The sequence below is a fragment of the Homarus americanus genome, unplaced genomic scaffold (genome assembly GCF_018991925.1).
Source record: "Homarus americanus isolate GMGI-L3 unplaced genomic scaffold, GMGI_Hamer_2.0 scaffold5589, whole genome shotgun sequence".
In the NCBI taxonomy this organism is placed as follows: domain Eukaryota; kingdom Metazoa; phylum Arthropoda; class Malacostraca; order Decapoda; family Nephropidae; genus Homarus; species Homarus americanus.
Genome location: NW_024736650.1, coordinates 5883692 through 5910823, shown reverse-complemented (window position 1 = coordinate 5910823; position 27132 = coordinate 5883692). Strand labels below are relative to the sequence as shown.

Here is a 27132-nt window from a genome sequence, read left to right as displayed (position 1 = left end):
AAAATCGCGTAATAGAAATAACAGGGCTTATGGAGAAAATAGGGTTAGGTGCAGATTACTCGAAATCGAAAAAATTTAGTAGTTAGCCTAACACAAAGGATAGCACAGTCTAAATAAATGTTACATTCATATCTAATAATGAAATCATACAGTAAATGTAACACTTTACCTTGAAAAAATATGAATGTAACTTGATGGGGGAGAAGGGTGATTTTGAGGTTGATAACATCGAGCTTCTCTTCAAGTGTTATATCCTTTCTTTTACGATCATCACCGGGAATTCGATCACCAGAACGCTTCTTGGAGATATTCTTCTTTACCATATTCACAGTTAATACCACAAAATTGGAGAAATAGTAAGCAAAAATCGTGTTACAGCAAACAAGCATTCGCGTTATACAAATATCGTTCCTCTATTCATAAATCGCTTTAGAGCAAATTCGCGTTATCAAAACACGCGTTATAGCAGAACTCACTGTACCAGAATAGTGCCACCTTGTGGTGTAAAAATAAGACCTATAATGTGCTTACCTTCCTTCTGAAAACACCCACTGCTTTGCATGGTACAATTGATACATGTACTCACGGGTCAGCTGCCTCGATATTATTTGATTGTTTGTGCTTGTGGTACACTTGTACCACATAACAAGATTTCCGTCAAGAAGGTGTTAATAGCCTGCAAATGTCAGCTTGCTGATTCACCTTTGTGGAGGGAGATAAGGGATGGGAGGGGGTGCCCACAGGCCAGGAGTTTAGTTGAGTAAGGGCCAGCATGTGGGGTGAACATATTGCAGTGTTGCCATATACTCTGCAGGCTACCCTGGTCAGCCCAGTTGGCCCAACACTCGGGAAAATCTTAGGCCTTGCAAAGTCCAGAAAATATGGGTTGTATATATTGACAGTATTGCTGAAGAGGAAGATTTAGTTGGTAGTCAAAGTACACAAATAAATAAGCAAGAAAAACATTGTAGAATGCAGCTGGTCCATGAAGTCACACCATGGTGGCTTTAGCCACCCCAAGAGTCTGCATCATGTATCACAGGGTTCAAGTGGTTTAAGAAATGATATTGTGTTTTTTGTGATTCATGAACCGAGTTCTTTCATTCAGTTAGAGAAAAAATATTCAGTTTTTGACTTATATTCCTTCAAAATATACCATCTGTGAGAGTGGATAAGATGACTCCCCATAGGACTGTAAGGGATGATAGACATAATATGGTTTATAGTAACAAGGGTGCCAGTAATATAAGAGTTGAGAAAGATATTAGGATTTAGTAACTTCTTTTATTTAATATACTAGATTGTTATATACAGTAATAAAGCTTCTTTGATAATATGTATCCTTTCCTTTTTATTTAAACTTGCAGGCAAATGAGACCTTCACATCTGTGTACTCTGGTGGGAGAGATAAACTCATATACAAGTGTGAGACTCGTGCTCCTGATAAATATGTATTGTTATGTCAGGAGTCTGCCCCAGTGCTCAAGATGCTCTTGACTCCTGATAACTCATCACTCTATGTAGCGACTACAAATTCAGCCATAAAGTGTTGGGTAAATATACTGTTATTGTTTCACACTTGGATGCTGCCCTATTATGATATAATTAAGAACTTATGTCTTAAGGCAGATATCAGGTTACCCTCATTAAAAACACAATATATATCTAATTGTCCGTATGTGAATGTTACAAATGTTGGATATGCCAATATTTAGCTAGGTTGTTGTAGTTACACAGGATTTATCTTTCAATAATTATTAACACCTTGAGTTTGGTTGAATTCATTGTATTGCACATTCTGGGTAGATGATAACTTCTCTTATTGCAGTACCCATGGAATTGAGTTTTGCACCTGACATTTCTTCACTGGTTATGGAATTATATTTACACCAGTGGGATTTATTCATTACATGTTTATTTTTTTTATTTTAGCTGATCAGTAATGTCATATTATATTTTTTTGTTGCATTCAGTTTTGTCTGTAAAATTACATGCAAAATATTCTCCAGAACCCCTCCTGAAATAGCCTGCCTTATCAGAGGGGTTGTATGCATTCTGGAGTGGAAACTCATGTCCATCTAGATCAGTGCAAATACTGTAAACAGCCACTTGAAAAGTAACCTCTATTCTTGATCTGGGGGTTGCTCAACCCCTTCACTACAGGGACACCACTTTTAATATATTATTTGGCAAACACCAGAAAATTTTACTCAGCTCAGAGGGGACCCTGTACACAAGGGACTAGTAGACTATCTCCAATAACCCCTAACCCCTTCACTATGGGAATGCCACTTTTGATATTTTATTTGTTTAATGCCAGACGGTTTTATTCAGCTTTGGAAGAGACCCCATGCACAAGAGGTTAAGCTAGTGTAAGAAAGAAACTACAGTTTTGGGTAATGATGAGTCAGACATCACACAAATTAGGTGTGAACTGTTCAGTACCAGCTCATCTTTCACAGATACTACATGACCACTTATCCAGCTACCACTACAACAAAAAGACATACAGTATAGTTTTTGCTTGTTCAGGATGAGCAGGTGTAGCAATTAAGGAGTTGTCTGCTAATCTTGGCTCAGTTTGATATTGTGTTCATGAACTGTGGTGTTTAGCCTAGTGTTGCTTTTTTAAGCATTTTTGGTACATTGTATCTCAGGTCCTGGGAGACCTTCCCCATGCAGTAAAATGGAATGATGATGAGGTTTGGGTTGTGTGGCAGGGTACGTACTGATCTTGGATGTTAATCTTTATGATTTCCATGGGAAGTTATTCAGAGGTTACTGTTTACACTTTTCTGTTTTTTTTTGTGTGGAACATTGAAGAATTATAAAGGGGGTCTTCATAAGGTAGGTTATAGCAGTAGAGCACAGAAATATATCTTGTTTTTCTCTAAATCTGGGCAACCTCTCCATATCCTGCAACTCTTTGGTCGGGGTTATGCAGGTATAAGTGTCTCCAAGGCTTTATTCTCAGGATGACACTTTGGAGGCTTACCAAGAGTTTCCCTTTTAGTTGATTTACTCTCACTTTTACATACCAGTGTGAGGTCTTGAGGGTCCATACTCCCCCTCCCTTTTCATCAGAAAATTCCAATACTTTTTCTTTAATACAGTTTTGTACTCAGGCATCTTTATATAGTAAAAAGTAATTACTATTGACCTCAGAATATCTCCTAATATCAAGTGCACATGGCTCCAAAATGGCCTCAAAATGCCCAGACCCCCCAACACCCCTAGCTGGGTGGGCTCGCTGTGCTTGCCATGTTTCCCCGCCCACAACTTCTTGAACCCCCCCACCCTTGATATTCCTGGATCCGATCCTTATTTCTGTTATAAGTGGTTGAATCAGCAGATTTCTAATATGAAGTTTGGGATGACTACTACTCACCAGGTGAGATGGTGTTTCTGGAAGGACTTGTGGTTAATTTTGATTGACTTAGAGGATCCATTTTTTAGTTTTGTTTCTGAGGATTGTTTTTTTTTTCTTTCTAATTTAAGGTCTCTCCCAAAGTGGCCCTTCGGGTTTAAAAAAAAAGTTTTCTACAATGCTTTTCGAGTTCCTTAAAACAAAAAGATTTTCTGTGTTGACTGCTTAAAGCCTTATATGATTAATTGGTTTTGGGTGAATGCAGAGATTTGGTTAGGTGATGCTGGTAGTAATTTAAATCCTAGATAGAGTAGAATTTTTGATTAAAGGTAAGCAGTTGATGTTTATTTCTTCCCAGAAATTCACTTGGCTGAATCTACAGTAGGACACTAGAAAATAATTTGTTGGCTCCCTAAGCTCGTCAGTGTCCTTGAATCTCAAACATGAGTGACTTTCAGATTTAGAGGGATGTAGATAAATTAGGTTTTGTTGCCCAGGGTATAGGTCTTAGTACTCTGTCACAGGTTAGAAGTCTTTGGAATGAATGTTGGTGAGCCCCTCAACTATCACTGAATTAGAAGTTCTTGTAATATTTATGTCATTTCACACCAAAGAACCTCCTCCAAATTACAGGCTTTTGACCTCCAGGCAGCTAGGAAATCAAACTATTGGAAGAGAAAGGATTACCAGCTGAATTCAAAATGGATTGTGAACAAACCTTCATTAATGCTTGTAAAATGAAAATAAATATATTGTTATACAGTAAGTGCTAACACTGAAGACCGTGCTGCATCCACTGTTAAGTAATGAAGAAAGGCAATTTATTACAGAAAAGCAGTGTATAATGTACCACTTGTTTGGAGGTTGGGTGTAGCCAGAAGTGAATGGGTTTTGATATCTGATATTCATTGTGTTTGGGCTTAGAATTAAGGGCAAGGTGCTTTCTAGTTGATGTTACTGTTGTGTGTTCATTAGGCTTCCTCTCACTCGTTTGCAAGAGAGAATATAGCTGCTTCTACTTTCTTTACAAGGTTATGGTAGGAAAGAGTGGACTAATTCAGGTACCTGGAGTGCATGACATGTGGGAGTGCATGACATGAATTGCTTAGTAAAGTTAGATAGGCAATAAAATTAAATAAAAATTTCTTGGTAATCCATTGTTGTAACCAGTCTTATATGTCTACTGTATTTACAGCCACTGAACAACAGATTATCACATGTAGAGGACTATTGTGAGAATGAAGAGGAACTAGATATTCGACCTGTGATGACCCAGCCAGATTGGACCATTCGGGGTGGCCCATCCATCAAACAGTACACAGTCCTCAATGATAAACGACACTTACTAACACGTGACACTGAGGAGAATGTAGTTCTATGGGATATTCTTAAGGTTAGTATCACAGCAGAATTTTAATTTATTACATATTAGAGCAATGTGAAGGCTTGAGTGTTTTTGTTTTTTGCTTTTTTTTTAATTGAAGTAAAATTAGTTTGAGGCTTGTTATTGGTTTTTAGATTCAGTATTAATTCAGTTGAGTCAACTGCTGTTTGTAGATGCCATTGCCATAGTGGACAATTCAGACCACTGAGTGGGGTGTTCCTAGTTGGTATATCTCTGAGGAGTTAAAAGACAGGGTGGATGAATACTTGCCTCTTATCCTGAGGGCATAAGATAAATATACACTTGCCAAACATATTAACCCTTTTGCTGGCTGATCATCCAGTCCAAATCTCACCTGTATACTGGCCGATGACAGTCTACGTTATCCAACATGCATACATTTTTTATTGAATTTACTCTTCATTTACCATTTATGGGTAAAATTATGCTTTTTTTTTTAATTGAAAATATAAACTATCTGACTAAGTGATAAAAGAATAAAATAGTTCTCCTGTATAAATGATATTGGATGGCTGAGAATCAGTGTGGAAAAAATACTATCTTTTGTGCCAGAACCCTGTGCAAGTGGTCTGGCTAGTGTGAGCACTCTGGGTCAAGGGAGACATCTTGCTCCCCATGGCCCATGTAGTGATGCAAATAGTGTCATAGGCCGGCAAAAGAGTTAATTAAAGAGGAATACAATGTCTGAAAAGTTTTGAGTACCTTTGATATGAATGCAGGGACTATTAGTGTGTGTGTACCACTGGCATCAACTGAGTATTAGCTGAGATGCTATTGTGCTGAGAAGTGGTGTGTGACTGACTCAGAACATGTTCTCACATGCTTGAACTACATGAGGCCAATTTTTCTCACTAAATTTGGGTAGAGAGAGGTTTCTCACATAAGAGCAAATTTGCATACCCTGTAATTATGCTGAACACACATATAACGAGGACTCCCAGTACTGCATTAATAGTACCTTGAAATACATGTCTTGTTCACAAATAATTTTGTTATTTTTAACTGTATTCCATAGTATGGTGATACTGTATTATTATATTAAATGCTTAGAACTTTTTTCTTGCAGGCAGCAAAAGTGGACGAATTAGGGAAAGTGGATTTTGACAGTGAAAAGGAAAAGAGAAACAAATCTATTTATGTTCCTAGTTGGTTTACTGTGGATCTTAAAACTGGAGTAAGTATTTGAAACGTTATCATGTAGTAGGATAATATTGAGCATTAGAAGTACTGTACTTATTTCTTTGTGGCCTTACAGAGCTTTATTCATGGCCCATGTATAGGCTGTACACTTCCAGTTTCATGTTGAATTTGCTTATCATTTTTGTATACTTTATTGCACAGGTTTAAAGGAAGTAATATTTAATCAAATTCATACAAGGCTTATTGAGCCCATAGAGTTAAATATAGGTGTACTACAAGTACAGTACAGTACATTTTGTTTCTCCAACTCATAACATGATATGTAATCCTTCATAACGTGCCAATTTGGGTGTTTACTGCTTTCATTAATTAAAAATTTACACCTTAATAACACCAATTGCTATCTACTCCTCAAAGTCAGCTACTGTTAGAAATAAGTACAGTATTATTATTTGTAGAATTTGCTTTCAACCCGGCCAAATGAGATACAGTAAACCCTTGCTATTCACGAGGGTTAGGTTCCAAGGAATGGCACAAATAGGCAAAACTGTGAATAGCAACTTATATACTATCTAAGTGCATTACTGTATACCTATACTGTGTATGAGAAACTTGAAAGTCACCAATACTACTTACATTCGTATGTGAAAGTTTGGAGCTTGATGAAGCGCACTGTACATAGGGAGACATCTGGTTACTGAAGCATGGGGGATCATCAGGATCGCTGTTGGAAGAGGGTGATGCAGTGGTGGTTGGAGGAGAGCCGCACGACCGGGAGGTGGTGCGTGGCCGGGAGGAGGGTGGCTGGGAGGAGGAGGGTGGAGCGGCGGTGGTAGCAGCTGGTTCTATCGTAAAACATTGTGATTGGTAGTTGTTTCTTCTTTGCTTTGAGGTCTTTAAACATTTCCTGGTAGGGAAACAATATCTGGTTGATTCCTTGTACCATCCTAAGGCTCCGTTCCATGGAAGGGTCGTGGTCAACGAAGAAATCATTACCACCTTCACATGTCGAAATAGTTCACCAAAATTTTTCAAGCCACAACCTTCTTGTTGCAATTCCTCAGCACTTTTTACCAACTCTTCCAAATCCTCTCCTGTCAGTTCCTCTCCTTGCCCATCAATCAGCTCTTCCAAGTCTTCAGGAGCCATGTCCACAAACCCCTCATCACCCAGTTGACATGTAGCACTCACAATGTCATTCACATCCTTTACTATGGATGGAAATCCCTGGAAGTTATTCACACACTCAGGCCATAAGGTTCGCCAACAAGCATTCACTGTCTCTGGTTTGAGCTCATTGAATGCTTCACTGATGTTGGTAATGCAGTTCACATTGTTGTACTCCTTCCAACGCTTGCTCACATCGAGGTCAGGGTCTGCGTCCATGGCACTACGGATACAACCAAAAGAGTGTCGGGTGTAATATGCCTTGAAGGTGAGTATTACACCCTGATCGAGAGGCTGAATAAGAGCAGTGGTGTTAGGGGGTAAGAACACCACCCCTACGCCTGGATGGCTAAACTGTAAACTTTCTGGGTGGCCTGGTGCATTATCTATCAATAATAGCACCTTAAATTCCATCTCTTTGGAAGCAAGGTACTTTTCAACTTCCAGGATGAAGCATTTATGGAACCAATCCAGGAATGCATGCACAGTTACCCATGCCATTTTGTTTGAATGCCAAAAAACTGGCAAGAGGGTCTTGTTTTTACCCTTTAAAGCCCTAGGATTTGCTGAGCAGTAAAGCAAGCCAGGTTTGATCATGTGGCCAGCTGCACTGCCATAGAAGATGAGCGTCACTGTCCTTGGCTGCCTTGAACCCAGGGGCACGTCTCTCTTGCTTGTTTTTTCCAATATAGGCTGGATTCATCGGCATTAAACACTTGCTCTGGTCTATCGCCTTTCTCTTCTATTATTTGCTTTAATTTGGCCGGAAATGCATCTGCGGCTGTGTGATCAACTGATGCAGCCTTTCCTGTCAGCTTCATATTATGGAGAGAGAATGTTTCTAAAAATTCTCGAAGCACCCTTTACTGGTACTAAAATTTGGTTCAGTAGCTGCACTAGCCCCTTCAACACCTATTGACTCATAAAAATGGGCATAAAAACTTTAAGCTTTCTCACAATTCATGTTGCAGTCGATCGAAATTTTTTTGCCGTGCTGGTCCTCAATCCAAGTGTTAGTGCTTTTTCTGTTTTTACTATGTTCTTGTCACGAACAACCTGCACCACTTTAGCACTTGCAGGAGCACTTGCTTGAACAGAATCACAAATTGCTTGTTCATTTTTCTTTATGTACCTCACTGTAGATTCGTTCACACCAAATAACCGGCCAACCGCAACATCACTCATCCCCTCCTTTAACATGTCTAATAATTCAACTTTCTTTGTCAGGGTCATCACTGACTTATGCCTTTTATGTTTCACTCCATTAGCATCACTAGCACTAACACTAGGCAGTCTTTTAGGAGCCATTTTCACAAAGAAGCACTAAAGTTTTGAGAGTACAACACGAGATGCTGGGTCACAGGCACTGAGTGAACATGAACGGAGGGAGGTGAAACACCGTGGGCGTGTGGAGTGACTCGTTGTGCTGTGGGAAAAGGCTCGCAAGCTAGCCACCATAGCCGCCATCTGCTTACCGCAAATCGTTGAAATCGCGAATCGCAAACCCGTGAATGGCAAGGGTCTACTGTATTGCAATTGGTATATAAGTTTGTCTGTTTCTCTCTCTATCTTTCTGTAATTTGTAGAATAAACTTATATGGTAGTTTTCAGGGAAATTTTATATGTATGTTTCTTTCTAAGAGAGTTGATTCAACATTAAAGCCAGTTTTCAATGGACCCTCACATAGCTTTGGACAAATTATGGACAGTTGAACCTCGATTTACGCGGTTCTCGTTTACGCGTTTGGCCATTTACGCGGTACCTTGCCAGAACCGGGATGCCTATTTACGCTGTGAATTTACTCATTTACGCGGGTGAAGTATAATTTGTTTATTTACTGAAGATATTTGTTTTAGCTCATAAAATTCATACAAATTACCCGGCCAGAATATAATTTACATTGCTGGAATTCTTATAAGATTGTGATTATTTTAAATATAAACATCATGGAATTTGCATTAGACATACAAATTTTAGATCTAATGTAAGAATTTTCATTACAAAGAGCCAAAATTTTATCTTTTGTGCAAAATATATGACGTTTATATTCAAAATATTCCTGGTCTTGCATGGAATCCAGCAATGTCAATTATATTATCCTAACTTTAGTCTGGGGTATTATTTATTACTATACCTTAAAATCTAGTGTTTTCACCCAAACATTTCTCAGAGAGGGAAGAGCCAGCGAGCTTGGGAAGAGAGGGGGAGGGGGGGAGTTGAGTCCATTATTTGAATGGACATTAACTTGGCGACTGAATTTCTCTTAAATATTAATTGTGTGTGCATACCATCATAAAATTAAGATGTTATTTTTACTACAACGTAGGTGTTATGTCGGTATTGTGTCGGAAAAAGTGGAGTTTGGGAGTCGTCCCAGTCTCTATTTCAATTAATCCCATATGTTCTGTTATTCCATTTACGCATTTCTCGTTTTACGCACTACTCCGCGGGTTCAATTGACCGCGTAAATCGGGGTATTACTGTATATGGTTGGATTTTTCTCTTATCAGACCTGTCTTTATGATGGCATAAGTTTGAGTTCATCAAGGTTGTCATAGATTTAAAACTGAGAAACATATCTATTAGTTTCTGAGCTTGAAATGTGCAGTTAATTTATTAATAAAGAATTTAAGATAATTTTTCTTTTCACAGATGTTAACAATCCACTTAGCAGAAAAACGGGATGAAGTTGATTGTTTGTCCGCTTGGGTGTCAGCCAAAGAAGCAGATTTTCCTACTCAAGATGGTGTTGATCTTAAAAGTATGTATAACAATCTTTATATTTTGGTAAATTGGTAAAAGTTATGTAAATGAAGGTGATATAAACCCTGAGCGAACCAATAATTTAGGGCTGTAGATGGTAATTTAGACTTTGTTTCATGCCTTGTTCAGTAATGCATTTAGGATTTGAAAATTATATAGTGCTTGAATTATTAGTTCTCTTTCTGCCCTTTACAGAATTGTTAGGAAAATGTTGTGCTCAATTACTTACAATTCATGAATTTTTTTGTAATGTAAGGAATGTTTATAGCTTGTGCGGTATACCATGCCATTCAGTGTCAATGAGATCACTATTTATTCCATGTACTATTTTTCAGTAAACTATGGTGAACTACTTTTAAAAGCATTATTTGAACATTGGCCGAGAACTTATTTGTTTGAAGAGAATGAGACTGGAGAAGGTGCTGAAGGTGGGGTAACAAATCACAATGGTCACACACCCAGACCTGGCAATGAATATTTCTCCATCCCTCCTCACACACCAGTGATAATAAGGTATGTCTTTGTTATATACAGTACAGTGTGTCTTATTATGTGGTGGTGTCTTTTCTAGCTTAAAGTTCTCATTCTCATACACAGTAGATGTTTTTAACACTATTTATGCATCATATTCGGATACACACAGACTTTATATAAAACAGTAGATGATGCAGACGATGTATACATGAAACACATGGCATATAATTAAAATTTCTTCCTTTATGTGTTAGTGACGTATATTTGAAATGATGTGTATTTTTACAACATAATAATGAAGACCCTCTGTACATGTATGTATTGGTACCACTTGATGTTCTGTACAGCATTTTGTTTGGCTGATGCTTCAAGGAAATATTTTGTTAGTGGGTATTCTTTGATTATCTCTGGGAGTAGAGAATCTGCCTTGCCAGCTAAGAGGGCACTTGGAAGTCCTAACATAGAATGTCCAGTACCCAGTCTGTAAAAAGGACTTGGTGATGGAAAGGGCTATCAAGTATACAGTACTGTAATCAGGACTAATTTATGCATGCTTGAAAATAGCTGTAAAATGGTGATGATGATAATAATCATTTAAGTGTGAAATTGATTTGGTTGGTGTACCCCTTCAGTGCACTTTTTTCTTTTACGAAAAGGTAAAATTTTTATTTTCTTACTAATTAATAGTTAATATAAGGGGGTTTGTGTATTTAGATTTGACAAAAAAAATGTCTATGCAACCAATAGAGCAAATACTATTCACAGCAATCGAATGTATTATAAAACTAAGATATTTCATTTATGGTGATCGCCATGTTATGGCTGTTGATGATATCACTTAAAGAATTAAATATATCTTTGGTGCTGAGAAATTTATGCTTCTGCCACTTAAAAAGTGTTTTGCCATTTCTCCTTCCACTTCCAAAGGTCATTTTAATGATATCACAGCACAAACAGGAAAATGTGACAAGGTGTACAAGAGTGGCATAAACACATGTACCAACTTTAGCCTGATTTTCCAGACAAAGCCTCCTTCACCTGTGTCATGGTATCCTGACGATATCCCAGACTGACTAAGGTTTTGGTCAATTTAATGATGTTATTTGTAATATCATACATGTGGTCTGGTAGTTTGAAAGAGTTCAAATTGTAGAGCACTTGAAAAAAAAAGCATCAAAATGGTGCAGGTAATCCCCTATTTATGATAGGGTTGCATTCCTGAAAACCCTAATGTAGATCATATTCATGTCAATCGGGATCCTTTTAATGTGGGTTTCAGTGGGATATATTCCTGGCCTGTTCTACTCAGACATGTAACACAGAAAGAAATAATCCTAAACTAATTAAATAAAACAAAAATTAAACAATACTCACCACACACAGAAAAAATTATCCTACACTATTGGTCATCATCACATGTCCCATCTGAGGCCAAGGCAACTCTTGTTGATGGAGCGATGACATCAGTCTGACACTGACACAGCCTCTGGGGAGTCCGGAGAAGCCGAAGACTGAGTAGGAGTTTGAGACCTAGGAGATGCTGGAGTTGTTGGCTTTGGCCTGGCTTTAAATAAGGTGAAGTATTTGGCTGGGTTTGGAGAAGCTGCTGATGAAGAGGTCTCTGCCTGGCTGCTGACCTCAGAGTTTGACAGTCCTGGCTTTGACAGTGGCTGTGAATTGGGCTTGAAGAATGAAGTGATGGATGTCTGTCATGCAGCCTTCTTCTCCAGGTACATTTCCCTGTAGCAAGACATTGCCTTCTCCATTGCTTCCTTCACAGAAGCACTCATGTTGAAGTTGGGCGTAGGCTTATTCTCCTCAGCCTCATCAGCTGACTCCTTCAATGCCCAATGGTGCTCCATGAGCAAATGGTCCTTTATCCTTGAGCTCCTCGGAGTGGCTTTCCAAGGCCTTGGCCACATTCCCCTTGTCTACCTCCTCAAAGCCAACCTCCAAGGAGATGTTGATGATGCTGCAGTTTATGGCCACAACATTGGGAAAGCAGCCAAAGTCGTGCACCCACTCAAGCCACAGTTTCCTCCACATGCCGTTTATGCAGCTCTGTGTAACCTCCTTCTACGATTTGTCGATGTTTGTGTATAGTGTGCTTGATTTTGTAGCTGTGTCAGATTTCTTTGATGATCAGCTTTTCCTTTCTGTCAGTTGCATCAAACAGTTGCACCATCAATAATGCCTTGATCCATCAGCTGGATGAGTGAGGTAGCATTCTGGGGCAGGAACTTCACAGTAATGTTGTCTGTCCACTTACTCATCATAGGTGGGTGCGAACCTTATTGTCATGGATCAGGAGGAACCGGTTGGCTGTGTTCTGCTCAGTGAAGTACTCCTTTAGATGCTTGGGGAGGTAGCCAACCATGCAACTTTGGTACAACATTGTTTTGACCCAGGCCTTTTTGTTGGAATGAGAGATGCCCCTTAATGAAACCCTTAAGAGCTGTAGGGTTCTTTGAATGGTAAGCCAGCATTGGAGTAAACTTCACTTCCCCCTCAGCATTGCCTACAAGAACCAGAGTAAGATGGTCTTTGGCTGCCTTTGAAGCCTGGCACAGTCATCTCATTCTTGTACAGGAAAATCCTCAGTGGAATCTTCTTCCAAAACAGGTCCATCTCATTGAAGTTCAGGACCTGCTGGGTGGTGTATCCTCCTTCCTCAACCTTTGCCTTCCGGAGTGCTGGGAAAGCATTAAGTATTATCCACCTCAGCACTGACTGCTTCACCAGCCAGACGAATGTTGTGGGGTTTGGCATATTTCTTGAATTCTTAGTTTTCATATGACATCACATACTCCCATAATGCAACGCGTCTATACCTATAAGATGGTGGACCATGCAAAGGATTATGAGAGTTGTGACGTCAATGCAAACTAAGAATATTTGTATATTGTTTTGCGGTATCTTTATTGACTATTGACTAATTAGAATCCAATAATACCAGCATTGTAGAAAAAAAAAATAAGAGGCTAATACCACAAATATAATGTTAAAAATATTACACAAAGCATGTTGGTATGGTCTGTTTACATTCGTGTCGGGGACTACATACAAAATGATTTCTGTGGTTAGCCTCGAGCTCAAACAATCTTTAACAATGATGGAGGTTTTAAATTATTTTTATTTTAGTTTCATTTTTTCCCAATCTCATAATGGGTGTGTGTTCTATTCACTAATTCTTAGTTTGCATTGGCGTCACAACTCCCATAATCCATTGCGTGGTCCACCATCTTGTAGGTTAGATGCGTTGCATTATGGGAGTTGTGATGTCAATCCAAACCAAGAATCGCTGAAACTACGCATGACTTGCCTTGAAAGGATCTCATCATCACTGTTCTCACCACTCTCTGCCTTCAGCATCGTCTACATGCTGCTAGCCTTCCCCATGATAAGCGCTATGGAGAGAGGCACGAGGTGTTGATTCTGGTCCTGTGTCCAGTCCTGCAGTTGCCTCTCCTGCCCATCACAGGCTCACACTTCTTCAGGAGCCTAGAAGTAGAGCTTGGGGTCACGTTCTGTGCTCCGGCCTACACTTCCAGCACCTTCTTAATAAAGGTAGAGGCCGTTCACTGCACCAGGCCAACAGCTCTTGCTATAGCGATTAGTCCTTCACCTCTCTCATGCCGCTTAACATTGTCTAACTTTGTCTCCAGAGACATGGTCTTCGTCGAAGGCGAGAGAGTCAGCAGGCGGGAGAGTCAGCAGGACACTTGCTAGCCATTTTCAAAGTTATATAGTTACATAGTTACTGTACAGTACACTGATCACTTCACAGTCACCAAAACAGATCAAAATGTTTTCAACTCACCAAAAACAGCGAAGTTTCACAGCAATCACAAAGCTACAGTGATAAAAAACGATGTTGTTGGTTACATGATCAAGGGTAGGAGTGATCATGTTGGATCAAAGCGCTGGACTGTAGTATGTAGGGTGGCCATGAGGCAGCGCGCGGGTAGGTCGATAATGCTGCTTGGAAGATAGAAAAACAGTTTCTGGTCATATTGGCCATCATGGAGTTGACAAGTGAAAGGAAAACTGCGCTTCTATATTGTTTACATTCTTCGTCAGGGAATTTAGCCAAACAATAACTATCGTTAACATGGATTTTTCCTAACACAAATTGCAATAGGGTGTTAAAACCTAGTTAACTTTAGCAAGGATTATAGTGAAACAGATTACTGTAAAACAAATGATCATAAATTGGGGGATATCTGAATTTTGCTGTATAACCCAATCTATTATAAGAATTTGTATGTGATTTGGTTTAATTACATACCATATGATATCCTTGGCTAGCCAAGTCCAATCTAGTTTTGTTCATCAGAGTTTAAGAGTGAAGATACTTTTTGGAACTGTCTTACTAGCAGCCCATTTTGTAATTTATAGATCTATTATATTACTAGTCCAATGACAAAGGACTGCACAAATGTTGCACACACACATGCTCTACCAGTATTCTTAAAATCGAATTATTTTTATTTCTATTACAAATTAATTTTGCATACCGGTACTTTTAACATTTTGTATGGGGTCCCCTCTGTGCTAAATAGAATCATCTGGCATTAGTCCAATTAAAAATGTTAAAAGTGGTATCTCTGTAGTGAAGTGGTTAATATATTTGTGTGAAATAATTATTTTCATATACAGTATAATAAGGTTATGATATTTTTCTACACAGTGAAATACAAGGGAGAACACTGTACCGGCTGCTGTGTGGAGATGCTGGTGGTGACACTGAAGGAGTACTACTTAATGAAACAGTTCCACCTTGGGTGCTAGACATTGTTGTGGAGAAGACTTCACCAAAGCCCAAGAACAAAGTTTACTTTTTCCTGCTTCCTCATGCATCTTCTGGTATTAAAAGAGAGAAAAAGTAAGTTGCTGTTCCTTAAGGCAAATGATAATTTATTAATTGAATACATAACTTGTCAACTATAAAATTAGAGATGGTATGTAGGAAAAAGTTTAATGCTGCTTACAAATGCTCTTTGAGACTAAGGAAGGACAATAATTCTGAAAATTTATGCCAAATAAAGAAAACTATAGAATAATGATTATGTACAATAATATATCACTACTCGAGCAAGTCAAGGAGGGTTGAATTCTCAAGTACAGTAAGTAAGATGGGAGAAGGTGAGTTCAGAGCTTCATATGTGTGTGTTTTTTTTTTTTTAATATGAACCTGAACAATATTACAATTACGAAGTAAACAAACGTTTAAACCAAAAATAGTAATATAAAATACAGACCACCGAGCAAGAATACACATGTTAATAATAGAAATATGGTAATGTGGTCTACTTTGATCTTCTCAAGGAGCAGAGTCCTGTAGAAAAAAATTGAGGACTGAAAATAAAAATATAAAATAAAATTCAGTTGTGCACTGTATTATGTACTGATTTTGTGATCCAGTTGCAGATACAGTACTGTACTATGTTTATGACCTTCACTCTTTTAACATGGTGGAGGGAAGGTTATGTAATACTACTGGTGGTGTTTTAGTGACAGAACAACTGCTAGTGCTATACTAATGAATGCTTTGTTGAATAAATTTTTTTATTAAAGAGGCCACAACTGTGGAAGATAACCAGAGTTATAGGCAGTGGTATCACTGCTGTTGCTATACCATGCTCATTGCCCCCCTGATGACTTTAATGAGCTGCTCATGAATGAATTCGCTGAACAGAGATAAGATCGTAGAATAGCCCTCTCCTTCCTATAGGCCAGAGTAATTCTTCTGTATTGTACTGTTGTGTCGCATTTTATACACATTTAACTTACGCTCATTCAACTTTACACACTTGGCTTAGGAAAAAACCCAAAGGGAGTGTAGAAATGTATGGCTGGGGGAGATAACAGCATATAAGATGCATGGCCATGTAAGATGCACCCCACCCATTTCAGCAGGTAGTATTTAGGAAAAAACTTTTGTGTACAATTATTTTCCTCCTGTAGCCATAGTTTTCTTAAAATAATATGTACAGGGGGTCCCCAGGTTACGGACGGCTTCCATTCCTGAGGACGTTAAGTCAGAAACGTATGTAAGTTGGAACACATACCCTATGTGCATTATATCATAGCCTAAGTCCTTTTATACATCTAGAATCACGTAATTTAAGAGAAAAGAAGAAATTGAATGACAAAATACAGTAAAGGAAAGTAAAAATTAAAGTTTAATGCTTAACACCTGGGGCTGGCTTGCATGTAGAGAAGGGCTTTGGTAGGAGTTACAGAGGCTTCTCCCTTTTTTCTGAATCAAGGCTAGACTTAGAGGCAAATGCCGTTGCTTTGATCTTCCACCCATATCACTAACAATCTTTCCATTTCAATTAACAATCCACTTTGTTTTGTTATCACATTTGAGTGCATTGGTGTCGATCCTTTTACATGTTCAAGAATTTTGTGTTTGTCTTTCAAAATTGTTCCAATCATTGATAGACTGAAGCTCAACACTTTACCAATGACTCAGGATGTTTTGCCTTTGTTTTCCTTTTCTTGGATGCACTTGTAAGCCATGATGAGGGCAGAAAAATAGAGCTAATATGCAAAAAACAACAGTTTGCACTTGATCACACACATTACTGAGGTGAGAGCAAGGTGTACTGACGCTCTCTTAAAGAGTGTAGCTGGGTGACGCATTACTCCTCACCCGCCGTGCTGCCTCACCGCTATGCCACACAAACTAGTTCTTGTATGTTAACACTATGAACCAGATGTACCTATGTCGGATTCGTTGAATAATTTACCTCATGGGACCTCATTCGTATTTGCAGGTGTTTGTAAGTTGGACGTTCGTAACCATAACATCTCACAGCTTGGCCCAGTAGCCTCGTGGTTACAGTGACTAGTGTAACTTAGTTACAATACCGCCAGTAATGTTAACAGACATAAATGTGAAAAGAAAGTTACTGTATCTGTAAATTTTCATTTATATGAGGTATTTGTAGATTTAAAAATAAATGTTGCAGGTATGACATTAATAGATAGTTATGCTGTAAGAGTTCAGAAATTATTTCTGCTTAGTTCTGAAGTGTTCGGTTCCTGCTGTACGGATGTTAATCATCTCTGGTTATCTTCATCAGTACAGTAGTTATAAATCCAGCTTTAATATTTATGATAATTATTTTTTTAATTAACTCAAAATAAAAATAATGTGTTAAAGTAAGCTGCATGTATTGAGCAGGGGAGGGGGCTTGGGTTATGTGCTTCTGCTAGCTGACCTTAAGTAACAGTTGCTAAGGGTCGGTCAGCAGAGGCAGCACATCCCAGTTGAGCTGAAATCAACTTGACATTCAGTGACAAAGAGGATACAGTAAACTTACAGCAGAGCTGGTTGTGTGGTGTGCATTTAAACTGAAATAGGCCTGACCAGTCAAGTCGCCAGATGCACACTTATGATCATCTCCCACATGGAATACACACCCATGCTCTTCATAATTTGTATTTTATATATTTTTTTTTACTATATTTTCTTTATTTCTAAGTCACATAAGAGTACGTACTGTAAGGAATTCTCCACAACTTTTATAGTTTCATTATATGTAACATTGGCAACATGCATTACCATCTCTCCAGGCAACAGCTGACTGGCATGTCAGCCAGTTGACTCCTGGTGTGGCTCTCAGAAAAACAGAAATAAAGAAAATATAATATAAAACTATAAAAAAAAATGAAGAGCTTGGGTGTGTATATGTGAGAAGTGAACGTGTGTGTATGGTGAGTCTCTGACTCACCTGCTCAACCGCCGCGTTTATTGTTGCTTTTACTGAAACTATAAAAGTTGTAAAAAAATCCTTACAATATTCTAATGTGGCTTAGAAATAAAGAAAATGTAATGTAAAACAAGAAAACGAAGAGCATGGTTGTATATGTGGTTGAAGTGAACATGTATGCAGGCGGTTCTAGCCAGCAGCCTTGTTGTTTGTAATGAAACTATAAAAGTTGTGAAAAATTCATTACAATACAGTTATGTGGCTTAGAAGTAGGGAAAATATAATATAAAACTATAAAATAAGAAAAATAAAGAGCATATGTGGGAAGTAAATGTGTTATGAAGTGGTGGGTTACTGGGCTTTAAATGCATCACAGCATACACACCCGCCATGGTCACTGCCACACGTCTGTGAGTCAGTCGAGCTGGGTGATTGCCTGAACTATGTAGTGAGCTGGATGTGTGGGACGTATGCATGTGGAAGAACTTATTCTTTGTACGTAAAATAATATATAATGTACCAGTAAATGTGAGGATTTAAAAAAATAAAAAATACTGTGTTGCCATTTACCAGGAGATGGTGAGAGAGCAGAGCAGTGAGTGAGGAAACACCAGCTGTAGCTCTCGCCCTCCCACCCTCAGTGCTTGCTTCTACACACATGTTTTTGGTCTTATGATAATTATTTAAAAAATATCTTGGGCACATACTGTGTGTGGTGTGCATTTAAACTGAAATAGGCCTATCCAGCCAAATTGCCAGATGTGCTATTGACAGGTATATATAACTACAGTATTAACTTATGGTAGATTTAAGGGATTTTCATGGGTAATTTTGACAATACAGTACTGTTTGTGTTTTTGCCTTTACGCACCCTCTTCGGAACATAGCCCCCGCGTAAGATGCGACACGACAGTACAGTACAGTACATACATCTGTGCAGGCAATTAGTATTTTGGCAAACACAGAACAAGGACCACAGATCTTGATGCCTGCATGAGAACGGAAAAGAAAAAAATTATGATAATGTGAGAAAAATCGAAGTGATACATAAGTTAAGAAGCTGTGAAGTTCTTGGTTGATGGGTAGACTGTGAAACATGTGACAAGTTCATGTACCTAAGAGTTTGGATCACAAAGGACGAAAAATTCAAGACAGAGAGAGCCTGACCAGGATTGGGATGGCAGAGACCAATCAGCAAAGGAAGTGCAAACTAGAAGTCTAAATAAAGTCTTAAGTAAAATTGTGAATACGTAGTTAGGTTTAGAATGTTGTTTTATATTAATATTAAACCTTTACACTGCAGAAAAATGAAGTAGAACAGTTGGAAGTGTAGTATTCAAGATATAAGTTTAAGGGAGGATGTTCTATCATTTCTATTTTATGTTTTTTAATGCCATTATGCCATTGGTTATCTTGGTACAGTTTTATCATTAATGTTTAGTGGTTTTCGGGGGTTACACATTTTACTAATGGGTAGTGCTAGATTGTGTGTATTAATAGGAAAACCTTGTGGAAAGGGAACACCATAGCAGAACACGTATGTTACAGCACTGTGCGTGAATGATTGATAGCAAATGAAGCGAGTGTCTGTATTTGCTTGGTACCCTGCAGTATACCATAGCAGTGGCTTACATGAGTGATAAGAGTGAGAGTGTAATTTTATTTGCAATAGTTTTTGCAGAAATATGTGATGCAACCTATGACATTCTTTGCATTGACTTTGTGTGTGAATTTTATTTTTTGACATTGTCTACTTATTCCCCTCACCCACTATTGCTAGAGAATGGCCTTCTTCATTATAAAGATTAAACATTATTGTTTTCTATATTTTATTATAGCTTGCTATAATTTATTAAAATTTTATATTCTTAAATTATCAATTTGTTTCATGTGCAGGGATCGTTTAAGCGCCAACGATTTCATCCAGATCCGAAAAGTACAGGAACACGTATATGAGAAAGTTTTAGGGGGTGGCAGTGATGCTGGATCAACCACCAATAATAACAATGATCGTGGAAGTGATGATAAAGCAGAAACTACATCAATTGCAGAAGAACGTGTTCAGCTGCTGTGTAATGATAAGGTGAGTTTATTGTGTATTTAATTTATTTGTATCACTAAGCAAAATAGTGTTAATTGTATTAATAGATATTATGTAGTGAGAAGAAGCACAACTGTTTACACTAGCAATGCATACTAAAGTGCATATACAGTATACCGTACTTGCATTGTTATGTACAGTATGTATACAAGAAGAATGAAGTAACAGGTGGAATCTTTAAATAGAGTTTTCATTTTTCACAGAAAAACTGCAATAACTGAGATGTATGTGTGCTGATTTAAGCATGACCATATACAGTATTTTGAATGTATAAGTACTATGTCAGTGAAAGGAATTAGGTGTTAAAATGAGAGAGATAAACTTTTCAACAGGAATAAATGCAGTGTATCTACCTTCCCTTGGAAAGTTGTATTCAACTGGCATGAGAAGTGTGATGATGTATGGCAGTGAAACATAAGTAGTTAAAGAGGATGACAAATGCAGGCTTGAGTGAGCTGAAGTGAGAATGGTGAGGTGGAATGTGACACTGAAAGATAGGAAACCCTGTTCAGAACAAGGAGGACGGCTGGGTATTGAGAGTATTGGGTAGGCTTTTGCATAAAGGTATGTTGAGATGGTTTGGGCATGTGGAGATAATGGAGACCAACTGGGTCAAGAGATGCACTATACTATTTCCATGCTAACCTGGCCCATAAGCCATGCCCCTCGTCTGTGGCTACAAATAGCTGATTGGTTCATAGAAAATGATCGTGTAGCTGTCCATTTATTCAAACTAAATTGTGTTCACAATTGGTAAGCAGATCTGTTACCGGTATTCTGTAAAATAATGTTAAATATCTGGTCTATCAAAATGCAGATGATTTCAAAGCATTAGCACTTCAGAGAGGATGTTAGAAAATTTTAAATAATGCCAGTATGGTAGAGCTCGCATTAGAATACTATGACACACAAATTAACTATACCTCGTCCATCATTGACCAAAATTTTTTTCACTTGCACCAAATTTCTTGATACTTGATGGCAGAGGATGAACATGTTAAACCTCTGCATCGCTTTTTAATACAGTACTGTACTTCATATCATATATTACTTAAATATTGTCACAATGTATTGGTTGAACTTCTGAGTGGTGTATTAATTCTATTGTGTCTTTTATTATACAGTATTTGTTTTGTGTGTTTTCATTCAGGGCATTTGACCATTTTATAGTTTTTTTTTCACTATGGTGAATGTGGCCAATTAAAGGAAGTCACGCATGCAAGGGCTATTATTATTATAGAATATGATATTTAATATACAGTATATATATATATATATATATATATGTATGTATGTATGTATGTATGTATGTATGTATGTATGTATGTATGTATGTATGTATGTATGTATGTATGTATGTATGTATGTATGTATGTATGTATATATATATATATATATATATATATATATATATATATATATATATATATATATATATATATATATATATATATATATATATATATATATATTATATACTGTATATATATATTTTTTTTTTATGAAAGGAGTGTAGGGCAGCAATGCTGTTCTTTTCAGGTTTTTAAATACGTAATGATTATGAGTACTGTGCACTGTTTGTATCGGATGTCTTGTAAAATAATTAATCATAATACTTGATGAAAACTACTTTTCTTCTCTTAATGACAGCTGACCATTATTCAGTGCATATATGCTGTATATTTATATTTTTTGTATTTCTTGTTTGATCAAATTAACTTTTAATATTTTCGGTGCAGGTATTAGATCCTAATATGGATCTTCGTACAGTGCAGCACTTCATCTGGGGTAACACTTCTCAAGACCTTGTATTGTTCTATCGACCAATCAAGTGAAACCAGCATGTTTGTTGGGTTAGCATTCCTTATATAATGTGTAGGAAGAAGTTACTGCCCTCAATCAAGTGTAGTCAGTAAATTCATCTCTACATTTTATTGTTATATGTTACTCTATAGAAAATAGGGATTCTTTTATTAGGATGTGGTAAAAAGTGGGAACTTGCAATTGCCAAAACTTTTTTCAAATTTGAGTCATGTATGTTGCAATCATTTTCACTGTATAGAATCATTTTCACCTTCTTTGTATTAACTCATTTCATAGAACTGTATTTCATTTTACATACATGTAAAAAATGCAGTCCTACCCTCTCCTTTCACAGATTGTGTAACTGTAGTTTGAAATTTTAAAATTATTGGCTTGAAATATTACAAAATATGGTAAGGTACAGTATATTGTTTAGTCTCATTATCTCAAGATCTCAATTATACAAGACCTGATCACCCAGAATCTTAGTCATCCATAACATCATACTTTTCTACTGTTTATTTTGTGGTTTGATCACTCAATATGGAGTTGAAGTAAAAATATTTACCCATGGTACACACAGTATAATTCATGAGTTTGGTGTTAGCCTTTCTGGCTAAAGGATATGTTGAACAACCATGTGGGTTAACTATGGTGTGCATAATTGAACTCTTGTTATATAGGATTACAAGGTTTAGTTACATTAGTTTGTATATCTAAATGGTAAATTGGTAATCTGTGTATAGAAAGTGTATTATACTGATGTGAGCTGCATTTGTACAGAGTTTTTTAAGACTCACTTTCAAAATGAAACACAGCAAACATGAATTATGTAACATAATCCAGATTTAAAGTCACATCATTGATATAGTACATAAAGGTACATGAATAGTTAATAATAATATTTAATCATTTTAAGTGACTGAATTATGACATACACTACTGTACAGTATTTATTACAATTAGCTGGAACTCTTCTAAAATATTTTTTGCTGAGTTAGTAGATAATTATTCTGAGTTTCCAGTATGAACTTGTTAGTACAGTAGTGTTGGAAAATGCTATGTTAACTTTTTTGTTTCTAAATGACTGAAAGTACTCATGAGTTGCATTTTGGTAGATAAAGACAATAAGTTACAAATATTTACAATGATTTTGTTTTCGACATTAGTACTACTTACAACATGGTTTATACAGTACATATATATATATACATATAATTTTTTTTTATAACTTGGTAAGTTGACAATCCCCAGATTTTTTAAGAGTGTAGTACATCTCCTGCATATGTCAAACAAAGTTAACCTCAACAAGTATTATACATGCTCTGTGTTTAATGTCTGTGAAATATTGTACAGGGTACTTTCAAAAATGGGTTTGAAAGCTGAAAGTAAGATGAAGCATTGCACTATACGTTTGTTATTTTGTCGGTTTTTTTTTTAATATAAACAGTGGATATTTATTGCATTACTGACATTAAATGAACTAATGTTTGACATAGGTAATCAGATTAAAACAATTAAAATCTTTGATATTATAATTGAATTCTGATTAATGGTGTGTTTCCTCTCCAGATATGATGAACATATCTAGCATCATGACAACACTGAACAATAAGTTGATACTCTTTCAACACTGGTAATTTTCAAACTTATAGTCTGAATCAAAACTTCAGAGCTGTAACTGTTAAAGAATTTTTTACTTTTACAGTACTTTGCGGTTGTCAATACTCATAATACAGGGTACTGTATTTGACACACGGATGGATATTACGACTATGCGTACAGTAATTATTATTATTTTTTTTTTTACATATTCTTAGTTTCAGTAAATTTCTAGTGCAGTAACACAGTCAGCCAATATATCTAATATATTATTACAGTATCTGACATTTTTATTTTTATAATAATAACAACTATTCTTAGAGTTTTGCATTTATTGAAAGTATAAAGGCTTGAGGATTCATTTAATTGTCTAATACAGATGATACTGACAGCAACTTTTTAGATGGAGAAGAAAATATCCAGAAATTTCTTGAATTTGAGATATAAGAAATGAAGTCATGTTTCCTGTAATCCATATATTTTTAATCATAATCATGACACGACTCCATTATTTTTGTTGGCCTTATTGCATGACTGAGTGCTATTTACTAATATGCTCCAGTTAGTAAGCCCAATGAAAAAGCTATTTTAAGAAATTTGACTTGTTAATCATGTAATGTGTCTCACTTATCCTTGATTCAGTGAAGCAATAGTACAATACCTCACTATACTGTTAGATACCCCCTTTTGCCATCCATTTTCAGTAATGGTTTATACTCTAATATTTGAAAAAAAAATAGTGATAAATAATGATGGTTTACTGTAAATTAGACTTTCATTGATTGACATTTATGCATTTAAAGAATCAGTGGCAGAACTCTCATGAACTAATTGCTCAAAATTAGTGGATATTAAGCCCAGTATTCAAGAGTAGAAGCACCATACAAAGTAATACATCTCTAAAGCTTTACCAAATATATTTTACACTGTCTTCCACTATCATTCAGTGGCATTCTCCCAGACAATATACTGTAGTTGAACCTAGTCCAGGGGGGTCTTACTTGACAGTGCCATAATACTCTGTCAGCATAACAGACCTAAGTGTATCTATGCACTCAATGCATGAGACTCAGGTTGAATTAGAGAGGGTGGTGAGATGTTACACTGATCGGTACACAGCTCATCACTCTCATTTTACACTCCAGACCAAGATAACATTTTTCACTGTAGGAGAATTGCCAACCCACAGTAGTGGGAAATAGGGTAAACAAATTCCAGCTTAATGATATTCATAAAGCAATGATACCTATCTTTCTGTGGTAGTCTTGCTCATACCAGTTAATTTTGTTTAGCTTAAATCTACAAGAAGAGTTTTTTCCTCTCTTGCAAGCCATGTCTGAAGTCAAGTGGTACATGGTGGCTGTGTGATGATAAATTATGAAATCTGATATTTTATTGAAAGAGAGTAACAGTTGCATAATTTTTTCATCCTCAGTATTGACAATGCTCAAAAGTATTGAGGATGAGCAAATTTCATAAAGACCAATAATCCTCAGCAGCTTTTGCTGTAATCACAGTTGCATAAATTCAGCAAGTTTGTAATCTTGCTTGCAAAATGTAAAACGTACCCAAAAACTAAATGAAAAAGAAGTTACTGTAATGTTCACGAATATACTGTATACTGTACTGTACAGTACATGAATTTGCAGTAGATACACTTTAAATAAACATTATATTATACATTTGCATTCCTGCAAGAGAGAAGCCAATTCACATTTTCACTAGTCCACTGTGACTATCCCATTTGCCAGGCTACTGCTAGGCACTTTTTCACACTAGTAATGGTTGGTAATATTGCTTTGTGACTGTTAAGCTTTTTCTGAATTTATATGAATAAGGCCAACACTGTTCAGATTTCATCATGTCTTATCTGTAGAGTATCTGGATAAAAAAGTTTGTATTTATGTGTTGTTATACTAAAGAAAGTTACTTGACCTGGAAATCAAAGCATTTGAATATGGTTGTAATTTGATTTGATATCAATGGCAAACAATCTTAGTTTCATCTTTATTTAATATAAAGTTTCATTTGTTGACTTCTATTTAAATAAAGATGATGAGGAAGTTTATATTTTGGCTTAACATTATTATGGACAAGACAATTTTTTTTTAATTATATTACACTACAATAGTATATATGTAAATAAATTTCATGTCATAGCATGAATGTCTATTAAATAACTGGTCCAAAAGTGTTTGTTAAATGAAAGATTTAAAGAATTAGAAGATGGGCATTCGTAATCAAACATTAATATAACCCATCTTTGAGTAATATTAACGATTGATGTGGAATGTATTTTGCTCCTCTCCAAAGATCTTCATTCTGTAGGAAACGCCTCATGCAAGTGTTAATTATCCCAACTCTGACATGTGGCCTTGTGTTATTTGTACTCGTAATTATTTTCGTACATATATCAACCATGAAGTGAGTATAAATAATGCATAAATTAGGTATTAAACAATATGAATTATCATGATTTGAGCCTAGTGGGTTTTTAAAAAAAAAAATGGATCCTAGTGTAATAATAACAATAATAATAATATCCCACAAAGTTCTCAGGGTGCCAGATTTTATTGCATCCTTTTTTCTTTTATTTATATATTTTACTTTGCCTCAGAAATTTTATTAAGCTACTTTGTGATCATATTTATGGATTATAATCAATTGGTCATTTGTTATAGAAGATTGCATACAAGATTCAACTAGCTGAGAGCTCACAATTAATAAGATATAAAATATGATTTTGGTGCTTGATGGTAGCCATTATGAAATACAGTATGCAGCACGCTGTTACTGAAATAAATAACAGCTTCGTCCAGCCTGGTGTGCGTGTGTGTGTTGCCCATCAGGTACACCCTAACCCAGCAGGTTATTATTACTCTTGTGTAAGATTCCTGAGTTGTGCAAGTCATTTGCCTAAGTGAGATATGCATGTTCAGGAATCTGTAGGGCAATAAAATATTCAAAACACCTGTGGCATAAATATCTTCTTATGTACTAAAAATTAGCCTGTACATTATCTTATGTCATTCTTAAAGGATTTTGATTTTTTCATTAGATTAATATGCCCTTCCTTTCAAAGGAGGTACATATCTTGTCAGTATTTTGTAGCCTTTCCTATAAATTTATGCTTCTTGGGCATCTTTGTGAAGCTGCCTTAACCTGCAGAGGATTTGCTGCTTATCTGTTCCTCAACTGTCCAGCCATCAACCAAGTCTGCTGTGGTTCCCAGTGCTGTCATCACATCAGCTGTACCTCTTGCTAATAAGTAAACTTTATTTAAAAAGTGACAAATGAATTTTTCTTAAGTAAAAAAAAAATCCTCTGCAGAAGAGATATTATGAGAGAGTCAATGATCCAGTCGATATATTTTGTCGTCCTGAAGGTGTTTCATTTAGAATCTACTTCAATTATTTCTTCATGGGACATGTAACAAACTATCTTACAAACAATTTATTTCACTTTTAACTGATCTTTCTATGTGCTTCTTACTGGTCTGACATTTATTCATCTGGTAATATATATTTTTATATGTATTTGCCTCTGATCTCTATACAGTATTGTCAGTGTGCAAATCTCACTCCC

At 36.5% G+C, this 27132-nt stretch overlaps 1 protein-coding gene across 2 annotated transcripts in view; it reads left to right on the top strand.

Annotated features, from left to right (window-relative positions):
* The window catches only part of LOC121872317 (WD repeat-containing protein 48-like), a 50278-nt gene extending 23441 nt beyond the window's left edge, over positions 1-26837 (top strand). For both annotated transcript variants that reach the window (XM_042375028.1, XM_042375029.1), the window contains 8 exons: positions 1368-1553; positions 4563-4760; positions 5839-5946; positions 9733-9841; positions 10179-10356; positions 15008-15202; positions 19938-20124; positions 21882-26837. In XM_042375028.1, the coding sequence (XP_042230962.1) occupies positions 1368-1553; positions 4563-4760; positions 5839-5946; positions 9733-9841; positions 10179-10356; positions 15008-15202; positions 19938-20124; positions 21882-21977 (1257 nt within the window). In that variant the 3' untranslated portion in view covers positions 21978-26837. The remainder of the gene's footprint in view (positions 1-1367; positions 1554-4562; positions 4761-5838; positions 5947-9732; positions 9842-10178; positions 10357-15007; positions 15203-19937; positions 20125-21881) is intronic.
* The last annotated feature ends 295 nt before the right edge of the window (positions 26838-27132 follow it).